At 38.4% G+C, this 11,840-nt stretch overlaps 1 protein-coding gene across 1 annotated transcript; it reads left to right on the plus strand.

Annotated features, from left to right (window-relative positions):
• Positions 1–736: 736 nt before the first annotated feature.
• Positions 737–10,032, plus strand: LOC306806185 (cytochrome P450 2J6-like; the record flags this gene model as incomplete). The annotated part of the gene is given in 10 exon segments (XM_079314669.1): positions 737–907; positions 2,465–2,627; positions 2,971–3,120; positions 4,013–4,167; positions 4,169–4,174; positions 6,389–6,565; positions 6,727–6,868; positions 8,221–8,408; positions 8,636–8,777; positions 9,653–10,032. Coding segments are annotated over 10 exon segments (1,473 nt in total). The 3' UTR covers positions 9,832–10,032.
• Between the last annotated feature and the right edge of the window lie 1,808 nt (positions 10,033–11,840).

Consider the following 11,840-nt stretch of genomic DNA (forward strand, 5'->3'; position numbering starts at 1 on the left):
AGCCAGAGACAGGTGCAGAGATGAAGAAATTTTGCTTTCTGCTAGGTGAAGGAGACTGCAGCCTTGCTTCCCTGATCAGGGAGTGGGAGGACACGTGGGTGTTACATCACTGTTGCCATCAAACCTGTTACCCAATGATCAATTGGAGTCTTTCATGGTTTGTGTGCCCTGGGCAAAAAATTGAAAGGTAGAGCCATCCCCAAACATCTTTCAACATCAACTGTGAGGAAAAGTATTAAAGGAATAGCAGAGAACATCAGAATCAACAGCATGAGGTGACTTAAGTAGCAGAGCCCATGGTTGGTGCATATGGTGACTACAGATGAGCCTGAACTTTTCAGTAACCCCACTGCCCTTGGGTGTGCAGCCAAACCTAAGGAAATATTTTTATTTCTCATTCTTGCAAGAGGTTTTTTGTGAAACCAGGACCGTGGGCAGGGATTTTTTGTCACAGTAGGAGTCACGGTACAAGGAGGTCTATAATTAAGAGGCAGCAATTGACAGATGTGTGTCTGCAATATAATGGAATGATGCTATATATGCTTAAAAATAAGAACACTTAATTCTCTGGGATGAGGAAGCAGAAGTGATATAGAGGGAAAGACAGTGAGTCACAGGAACGTCAAGTGTTTTTTCTCCTTTCAGGGAGGTACCCCAAAACAAGATAAACGGGATCTCTCCTCTGTCTATACAGCAGACATAGAGAGACAACCTCTCTGTGTAAATCAGAAGTAAAATGTTAACAGTGAGTGAGGTGCTGGTATTTTTTGTGGTGTCTCTGCTCTTGTTAGAGTTTCTGAAATTGCAATGGATGCGAAGACAATTTCCTCCTGGACCAACTCCATATCCCTTCTTTGGAAATCTGCTGCAGATGAACTTCAAAATTCATCATGAGCACCTTAAAAAAGTATGTATTTTCTGGCAAGTTATTAATGGACTAACAAGCTGATTGAAAAGTAAATGTGTTTAACATAGTCTTATTTTGAATTCTAGGGAGGGATTTGTTCTAAATTGCATAAACATGGAAATAGGTGGAGATAATGTTTCTTTGTGTGAAAATTTACACTTACTACTAAAAGAAATATTTAATACCTTATGTGCATATGAACAAAAACATAATGATGATAATAGTCTTGTCTTACACACAGGAAAATGATGTATTTAAAAGTAGACTCACGAATTCCGTGCAGTCTTTTGAATGTCTGTGCTTTGACTGGTTGTACTGGCATTTTCTAAGTAACCCATGAAGTAGCTACTGAGGACATGTGTGTTTCCAGTATAGAAAGGATGATTTTTTTAATATACTTATTCAATGGATTTTTTGAATGATCTTAGAATAAAAATTTTTGTGACATACTATTTGGTCAGATTTTCACAACAGATTTCAGTCTGCCTAGCAAGACTGAGATTTTAAATGGCTAAAATAGTTCACAGTATGCACAAAACCTTTTCTAAGTTCAGTTATAGTGTGCAGCACTTTTAAAGGTTGTTTTACAGTTCTTATAAATCTATATTAAGTATTTAAATATGTAAAGTAAATAAATATTTAAATATGTAAGTAATAGCACCTCACTCTCCCTCTTTGTTCTCAACCTTCCCTTTCCCTGTTTTAAACATGTCCTGCCAGTTCTGTCCTCCTGAGCTGTATGTTCCAAGGCAAAGGGGTATTATTTAATAGCATAAAAGAGTAGCTAGTGCCTATCTTCTGTGTTTTCTTCCATTTCTGACATCCCAGACATGAAAAGTAGTACTGGTCATCCCAAGGTTTCAAAAGCCATGAACTGGTCTTTACAAAAATGAAATTGAGCAGAAATGAGCAAGCACAAGCACATATATTTTTGCTCACTGTGCATAAGTATTCCCTCTTGTTTGCTCCCAGGCAGCAAAATTTTGTATCCTCTTGTCCTGCATTTCTTGGAATGTCTTGGCAGCACACCACTCTTTCCAGCCTGTTTTGCTGCTTTTCTGGTTCCTGATTCAGCAACCAGAGGTAGGACTGTCCTGCCCACTGCCAGTGACACCTTGAAGACAAGGCTGCCACAGCTGAGCTAGAAGGAGATTCCTGCATTACTCTGCTCCTCAGCTGCTTTTGCTACACTTGACACACAAAGGGGGAAGCTGTGGATGGTTCACATCAAATTCATGAGCTACTGCTGTCTTGTAGCAAGTGGTGAGGATGGAAGAGTTCATCTACAGTGAGTTTGAATCATTAGACATAATAAATGACATCACAGACTTTAGCAATATTGGCTGATATTTTAGAAACATCATGATCTCTAATAAATGAGACTTTAGATAGAAATCTGACTTCAAACAATATTGTATGCAAGAGCATACTTGATGTTCTGTTCTCAAAGTCAGTCACCCTTATGGCACCTGTCCAGGGAGAAGATCTGGTTTATCTTGTTTGATTTAAAAGCACTGGTTCTCACTCCTGTTATTCTGAACCTGCTTTGTTCTACAGATGGCCAAAATTCATGGTAATATCTTCACCTTATGGCTTTCAAACACTCCTGCAGTTGTCCTGCAAGGGTTTAATGCAGTGAAGGAAGGTCTGACTGCCCGTGCTGAAGATGTTGCTGGAAGGCCTACAAGCAGAATATTTCACATGTTGACACGTGGAAATGGTAATTATTGCTCTCAGAAATTCTTTTAATGTGTTGTACCCCTAGTTTTGAATATTTATTTAGGGCATCAAAGTCCTTAATTTACATTTTTTCCCCACAATTTTTAAAAAACAGTTCTATTCTATATTGTCAGAACAATAATGACAGCATAGAGTTAATGTAAGAACTTCTATATAGAAAATAAATGTCTAAAATCAAAAAAAGAAAGAAAAGAGGAATGTTGCCAGACTGCTGTAAAAATTTTGAAAAAAATTAGAAGAAAAGAGAAGCTTCTTGGATGTATCAACTGTACCAATCCATTAATTTACAAGGCATTGACAGCATGAGTTCATTATGATCCTAGGTGTTATGTTCTCTAATGGTCATCTCTGGAAGCAGCAGAGACGTTTTGGGATTGCAACAATGAGGAAATTGGGAGTAGGGAAAAAAGACCAGGATTATCTACTGCAAGAGGAGGCTGCTCACTTGGTGGAATATTTACAGAAAACAAACGGTATGTGGGGGTGGGCAGGGCAGTCTGTGCAGTGGGAGCTGCTGGAGGATGGGCCACTGGTAGCTTTTGACACTGATGACAAAAATGGATTCAAAGTGTATGAGCAGAGCTGAGTCTCAAAAGTCTGTATATGCAACCTGCATGAGAGATTTACTGGTGGAAGTGTGAAACCCCACAGCTAGATCACAGAATTGTTATACATATGTCTAGTTATATAATATACCAGTATATATACTGCTGCCTATCAGTGTTAATACATCTGAGTCAGTTCTGTGTTACTTATAGTAACAGCAAACAATAACAGAATCAGTGTCACAATGCCTCCTTTTCCTGTGTAGAAAAGAAAAAATGTAAAATATGCAAAGCTTTGACCAAGGATGCACAGACCTATGCTCTGCTCTGTCAGATGCAGTAGAAAAATCTCAGCTCACACAGCTTTTGGTGAGCTCCTCAGTAGGAGAGAGAGTTTGTTCAGGTTGTGCTGCTGAAAAATGGAGTGAATCCATGGGTTGGTTGAAATATTCTGATGTAAAATGATATGAGCAAAGAATAGAAGGTGGTTATCTTCTCAGCTCATTTGTGCACTTAATGTCTCAGCTGGTTTTGTATCTTGGCTATTGCCCAATGTCAGATCTGCTGATGCAGATCTGTTTGATGAAATCTGGGTGTTTTTATCATTAATTCCATTCCCACCAGCAGTTTTTCCTTTTTTGAACCAGCAGTGTTTTTCAGATGTCTGAAGTTACTTTCTTACTCAGGTCTTTTACCAAAGAACTACAATTTGCCATCCAGTGATCTAATTAATGTTTATGAGATTATATCAGCTCTCCTGTCAACGGGAAGAGCAGGAACAGTAAGTGTTAATGGTGAATGCAGTCCCTCGTGTTCACAGGAAAACCTCTGGATCCTGCTATGCCTGTTGTTCATACAGTCTCAAGTGTGATTTGCTCCATGATTTTTGGACATCGTTTCTCCAGAGATGACAAGAATTTTCACCGCCTGATTGAATCCTTTGACACCATAACAGCATTTTTGAACAGCATCTCTTTTTTTTGTGAGGAAAATCAATTTTATTTGTTTGCTTGCTCTCTGTAGATAGACAGTGAAAAAGGTAACTTGCTTGTTACTTTTGCAACAAAAAAAAATACTAGAGCTTCTGGAATTTCTGGAGAGCATATCAGAACAGTGCTTCCAGATGCCTAGTTCAAAACGTTTCTATTGCTTATGCTTCACCATAACACAAACCTTTCCTGTGTCTGGGGCACAGGGATGAAAATGCAAAGATTTGTTACGCAGCTGAGAGATGTACAAAGGACTTTCTTGCAAAATGCTACCTGTACAACTCCAGTGTTAGAAACTATATCTGAAATCAGTAGTAAAATAGGGATTAAATTATCTGATAAGATCTGAAATAGGTTTATCTCAATTTCTGTCTGGCAAACTGGCTTTCTTCACTCTACCACATGACACAGCTGTCAACAAATGTCAAGAGTAAATGGGATTTTACTGCTTCCTTCACTACTGCCAGCCAATCTCATAGAAACTGAAGTAGAGCAACTGTTTTGTGCAAAGGTAACATGGCATGAAATTGCTTAATGGCAGCTTTTCCCTACAGTTTTCAGCAGCAACACCTGTACCACATCTGCACATCCTTACAAGGATACAGTGACACACTGGAAGTCACCCTCCCTTAGCTGCTGGGTATCTGTCTCCATTCAAGGCACCAACTCCCAACTTCACATCTGATCCACTGGAGAGAATAATTCTCTTTTGCTTCTGTGTGTGCATCTGTGACTGCAGCTGCCAAAGCAGCAGAACAGCTGATCTCAGCCTGGGGCAGTTTTATTAGGAGGAATTTATGAAAGGGAACCACATTACTGTGTGGTGTCAATAAGTGAATTTACTCATGCACAAGGCAGCTGCCTCTGCAGAATTGTTGGAACTCATCCAGTTCTGTGTCTTGTATGATTTCCACCATCTCTGGCTAACTGGAAACTGCTGTAAACTAAGTCCTAGACAATTTGAGGACTAATTTGATACTTCTGGTAGATAAGTGAAAATAAAATTACTGTTAGTAACTATCCCAGAAGATGCTGATGAAATTATTCCTAAGATACCCTTTTAATCAGGGTAGACACAGGTTCAGCTATTTCCAAACTGCTCTTAGAGGGTGTTTGTATAAGTTGTTTTAAAACAACACCTTAATAGTGTGTCCAGAGCCAACAAAAACGTCCAACATTTCATTGTGTCCCACTCTCCACAGTGCTTTCACAGGAATGTACAATTCCTTAATGACTGGCTGTACTTACCTGTTTTCCTGGTAAGTGGACAGGCAGTGTTAAGGAAAATTATGCAGCAGGGTGAAGAAGAAATAGAACTGGGAATCTGAAAAGGCTTGTGGGGAGATAAATATTTGTAATGCAGATGCCATTTAAAAAGGTGAGTCTAGAAGTTATGGCCTAAAGGATAATTTAAGCTGCAGGAGTTCTCTAACTAGAAGGACATGATGCAGTCTGCAAAAGGCAGAAAAAGAAAGTGAAATTAAGTAGAAGAATGGGACGGATATAAGAAGTGTTTTACTTCTACTGACATGTGGCTTTATAAGAGCATAAGGACAAGAAGGTGAATATGTTTAGAACAATGAATAAACAGGAAGAAATCCACACAGCTCAGTATGTCTGTGTCATTGAGCTGTTTTGCACATCACACAGATGTGATCTATTTGTTTTTTATCTATGAGAAGGCAAATGAGAGTAAAATCATTCACTATCCTACTGTAAGAAAATAAACCTGGATTCGGATAGTTCTATTTTCACTTTACAGATGTATCAAGGAAATCATTCTGGACCTGGTTTTTTTAGTGATGAAATAGAACTTAGATGTGTGTTAGATAATGTGAGACTAGATTCTTGGGAGATTCTTCATTCAATGAAGCAAAGTTCAGCCTAGAAAAGAATTGGGGTAGAGAGGAATTTCATTTAGTCTTTCTACATCACATTTATATAATCTCAAAGTATGTATATAACTTTATACTGTAAAACTGAGAGAAATTTTTATTTTGCTCCAGGGAAAAATAGAGCTTAAAAATACTTTAATCTTTGATGAATCATGGGATAGGCACGATCCCTTCAATTTAATACTGATTCAGTCATCAGTCTTTCACTTGTTTTTTCCACTACCCAGAAGCCTGTATTAGGATTTAAGCTTATTCTGCTAAATGCCACATATTTATATGTAATATCACATATCTAAAATATCTCCTTTACAGATATATGAGTTGTCTCCTTGGCTTGCTGGTCTTTTCTTGCCATCAGTTAAAAAGGCTAAGACCTCTATAGATTTTGTCAATGCTCTGATAGCAAAGGAACTTGAAAGTCACAAAGGAAAAAGAAAACTTGATGAAAATCGGCATTTTGTTGATTACTACTTGGATGAGATAGATAAAGTGAGTACCTCTGAACTTCTCTCACACTTCACTAGCAACAAGGGATTTTAAGTGTTTCTTTGATTATAATGATGTCTAATATAAATTAAGAGGTGTATGACTTCTCCAGGTGGTTTTCTTCTTTTGTGTGCCATAACATTCTTTCCAATTCATATCTGCAGACTAAAGGAGATGCTGACACTACTTATGATGAAGCAAACTTGATGCAGTCTGTTGCTGACCTCTTTGTAGCAGGCACAGAAACTACAGCCACCACTTTACTGTGGGCATTGCTCTACATGGTGGTTTATCCTGACATTCAAGGTAAGCACAGCCAAAGAGGTCTGCAACTCCAGCAATGGTGCAAGTTCTGATAGTGGTTGTGTCTGTTCAAAGAAAGTAGAGGAACTAATTTTTAAAGTATGAATCAGGCAAATTGCATACATTTGTTTCTTGCAGTATCCTTTTTAACATACAGGCAAATTCAGTTTTGTTGTTTTTGGTTTTGTTTTTGTTTTTTTTAACAGTTCTAAACAGAATGCAGGGTGTAATTAATTTAATCAGGTGGAAGAATTTAGTCTCAGATGAGATAAATTGTCCCACTGCTCCTCCACAGACAGTAATGCTTAGACTTCTGCTAAGGAGTCTTTGGGTGATGCTTTTAAATCCCTGAATCCTACTCCTTCATTTGCTCTTGGCCTTTCACAGCAGAAATTACTTAAATACAGTGTGAGGTTGCCAATATTGGGGTGAGGAGCTTGAAAATGTGTGCTTTTAATAATGATATTCACAGAAGAAAGATGCAGGTTGGCAGAGTAAAATGACTGGGAAAAGAAATGCCAGAATGTATGGGATAGAAAGGATTAGAAGCTGTAAAACTCACTTTAAAGGCCTCTTATTTGAGAGTTTAAGCTGAGTACCAGGCACAGCAGGAGCCTGACAAGTAGAAAATGTGGAAGTGTTAAGAAGAAAGGATCTCCCGTTTTTGTTACCTTCAAAGGACTTCAAACCTGAGACTGGATTGCACATACTTAATTTTCACATCATTTTTCATTTTCTCATATATATTAAGACGTTCATAAGTTTTGTGGGGGTAATTTTAATTGCAATGATAGAGTCTGTAGTATAAATAAAAAAGTAATCAGAAACTACCATTTCAGATCAGTAAGTAAAAAAAAGAAGTCCTTGGGAAAAATTAATTTGTGTAAGTCCTTCCCAAGGCAAGTAATTACAGAATAGCAGTTAGGACATCTGCAGATGACAAGTAAAATCTATGTGCTTCTTAATGAATAATAATCCTTGATTAATTACTAAACTGTTCCCCTAACACACAATTAATATTTTTTTCCAGTTGACTCCCTGCCTGTAGAAAATATATTAATAAAAGTCTTTAAATAAATTACCTTAGAGCAGCAAATGTAACAGGAACCCACACATTAATATGGAATGACCTCATCTGCTATCGTTATTTTGAAAGTATATATGCAACCTATAAGAAACCTCAATGTCAATTTTTTCAGGTCATCTGTATGGGAATTTGAAGGCATTATTTTTTATAAAGTATCTTTTTCATCTGGTTGGGTGCCATTCTGACTGTAAAAATCAACGGGAAAAATTATGACTGCAGAGTTTATAGATTGTTTGCTGCATATTTAAAGCTGAATATTCCTCCTCAGAGAAGGTCCAGAAGGAGCTGGATGCTGTTGTGGGTTGTTCCCATGTATTTTGCTATGAGGACAGGAAAAAGTTGCCCTACACAAATGCTGTAATTCACGAGATCCAGCGATACAGTAACATAATCTTAATTGCACTGCCCAGAACAAGTATGAAGAACATGGAGCTGCTGGGATATCATATTCCAAAGGTACAAATGTGCTGCATATTTAAATGAATTTGATCTTTGGTCCATTAGATGATTTTAGAAAGGCTTTTGAAGTTTTTCCTGATTGGGGACATGAACTCTTGTTCTAGAAGTGCCTCTAAGGTTTGGCTGTCTCTGTACCTGTCTGTCTTTCACAAGGCTTTGCCCTAGATATTAATAGATCCTACAGTCATTGGTTTTTTTTTAAGCCAGTGCTCCTTTTTTTTCAGAACACCATAGTTTTAGCAAATATTGACTCTGTTCTGGCTGATCCTGGAAAATGGGAGACACCTGATCAGTTCAACCCAGGCCACTTTCTGGATAAAGATGGGAACTTCATAAACAGAGAAGCCTTCTTACCATTTTCTGTAGGTAAGTGCACTGAACAGGGATTTATTTACACCGTTTGATAACAACTTCAGATCCATTAATTCCCCAAAATAACTGGGAAGATGTCGCTGTCAGATTAGGAACGGCAAATAATGCAGCAACACACACACGACTTCTTCAAAGCAGCAAGAAGAAGAGATTTATTGAAAAGCCAAAGCATTTATATAAGATAGATCATGCAAAACAAAATAGAAAAGACTCATTGGTCCAAGAAGGCAACACCTCTTTGAAGACATGCTTCCTTCAAAACATCACGAGACACTCACACTGCTCTGTGATCAACACCAGGTGTTAGTCTGTGTTATTTGTTCTTCCTTCTCTTGTTTGTCTCTGAGAAAAATCCCAGCTGGGAAAGATCTGAACTGGAGCAGAGAAAGCCAACAGCCTGGGAAAAATCCAAGTTGGATGTTTCCAGGAGCCTTCAGCAGTGTCCACAGGAAGGCACCTACAAATGGGCATATACAAACTGTTTTAAAGATCTCCAAGAAGAAAGAAGTCCAGTTGTGTGTGGAAAAGATTGGAAGAGAAGAAATGACACATAGAAAAGTCTTTCTTGGAAGTCAGATCCAGTTTCTCTCTGAGAAGAGATCGAGCTATCAAAGCATGGTGCTGGGACGACTGTGAATGTAAACTCTGCCACCCTGGTGACAATTTCTATGTCTTACTGCCTGGTGCAAATGTAGATTGAAACTTTTTGTGGAAATTCAAGCAGCCTTTCGGTCATGAATCATTAAATGACAAAATTAAGAGAAAAGAATAAAACCTGCAGAAAACGAGCAAAGAAAATCCCAGGCAGCTTAGAAAGGGAGGTGTGATAGAAATACTTTGGCTGAATTGCCTTTTCTGTTTCTTCACAGGGCACCGTGTGTGTATGGGGGAGCTGTTGGCAAGGATGGAGCTCTTTATTGTTTTTTCCACCCTGCTACAAGCATTCACATTCACCCTGCCAGAAGGAGTGAAGGAAGTCAACACAAAATTTGTTTTTGGGAGCACGATGAAGCCACCTCCCTACCAGCTCTGTGCCATTCCTCGATAGGAAATGGCAGATTCAGGGAAGAGTCACTCTGTAAAACATCATCTGTATATGAATTCCTTTTTGCATGTCCTAAGATTTTTGGCTTCTTTTTCATCTGGTTAATTGCTACCCTGAAATATTCTTGATAGACAGTTGCATCCTGAGTACTATAATTAGAAATTTTGGGGGTTTTTTTCCTGTTCAGAAAATATTGGTAAACTTCTCCTGATGTGTAACAAATAAAGACATTAAGGGAAGAATTAGAACTGGGACTAATTTATTACCAACTGGAAAGAAGTTTTACAGAGAAAAATCTTGAAGTGTGGTCTATAAATTGGAAGTCTCATGAATAAAGATTCTTTCTCATAAGCCACAGTTGCATTTGTGGAGACAGACTCAGAGGTCTTCCAGTCTGCCTTGGGATATTAGTGGGTGCAGGAGGTAAAAGAAGCTCTTGGAGAAAGCTTTCTAGAGGCAGATAGTATGAACTAACATTCCCTTAGACTGATATAGTTTGTTGTTGAGCAAGACAACTCAGAGTTCCATTCACTAAACCAGGTAGCATTTCAACCCTTCTGATGAAAATAGAAGAGTGGCTTCATCAGGCAGTTGTGGAGAGCCTTTCATATTGCAAGCAAAGAGCAAGGACTGGAAGACAAATGACAACAGTGAGCAGGCACAGAGTGTTGATAATTTATTCTTTTTTATGAGCCAGTGACATGAGAACTTCTTCATGCCAGGCAGCCTACTTGTGATGATTGTTCCAAATCCTCCAAAAATGTATTCAGCTTCATTTCTCTTTCATTTTTAAAAATGGATTCTTTATCATAGTTAGATGACTTCACTTAGCACATGATGGCCAAGAGCAGATTTGGCACTACTGAAGAATTCTCCAAGCCCTTTGTGAGACAGGTGCCTAAGGACTTGGAAAAAAGTGGATATTTAATTGCTATTTTGATTCCTCTCAGTTAACAAGGGAATTTCTTTTATGGCATTGGGATACGATCTTCTTGTATGAGGTACAAATTGGATACTGCATGCCAACACAGGAAGGATTACTTTTATACTCTGATTAGCTGGCAGTGCCATCTCTAGAACTGACATAATTATCACATCTGTATTTGTTTCAGGTGGCTCTGCCCACCTTGTGCTTTAAAGCACCCAGTCTAACAGGCAGGGATGTACATACAGGATGAAACCTGGGTTGGCAGTTTCTTCCCCTGCAGGATTCCCTTTATGGGATGGTTCTACCAATGTCCAGCATCTCCTGGCAAGGAGGTGGTTGGGATGAAATCTTCTCATACAGGACCTGCAAACATTCCCCTGGCAGTAACACCACACTGGTAAGAGAATGATTCCATCTGGATCTGGGAGGGGAGGCAGAAGTTGCTTGCCTTTACCAAATTAAAAATCACTAATCCTAAATAATAGCTGATAGATAGTGTTGAAGAAATGCTGCTGCTGGTTGCATTTAGTAATTATTAAGAAAATGAAACCTTGGCTATTTCATAAATACATTTTCCATCAAATAAAGTAAGAATAATCTCATGCCTCAGATCTGAAGCTACCCACAGTCACCTTCCTTTTCCATTCTGAGAGAACTGTATTCCTGGCTGGCTCCAGTTGAACACTGGGTAAAGATGTGAGGCTGCAGCCCTTGTGGGGTAAATTTCCACTGGACAAAAATTACTTTTTCTGATGGAAAATCTTCTAATATCTGAAAGAAAAGGGAGTGTATTATATTGATTCCAAATTAAAAGTTCTAAAAAATTGGGGAAGCACAGTTTGAGATTACACTGGATACAGAGAAGGCAAAACTTCCCAAATTTCTTTTCAAAGAGAATTTTACTTTCCCTATTGAAGGAGAGAGATAAATTAGAAACGATTGTCTTGAAAAATTACCTTTTTGGTGTACACAAACAAAGCTTATGTGGAAACCTACAAGCATCCCTTGGTTAATACACATTAATCAGTTATGCATGAGTGGTAATGAGCTGTGTTGAAGGCTGATTGCCCTGGGGGTTTGTAAA

The sequence above is a fragment of the Erithacus rubecula genome (genome assembly GCF_903797595.1).
Source record: "Erithacus rubecula genome assembly, chromosome: 11".
NCBI lineage: Eukaryota > Metazoa > Chordata > Aves > Passeriformes > Muscicapidae > Erithacus > Erithacus rubecula.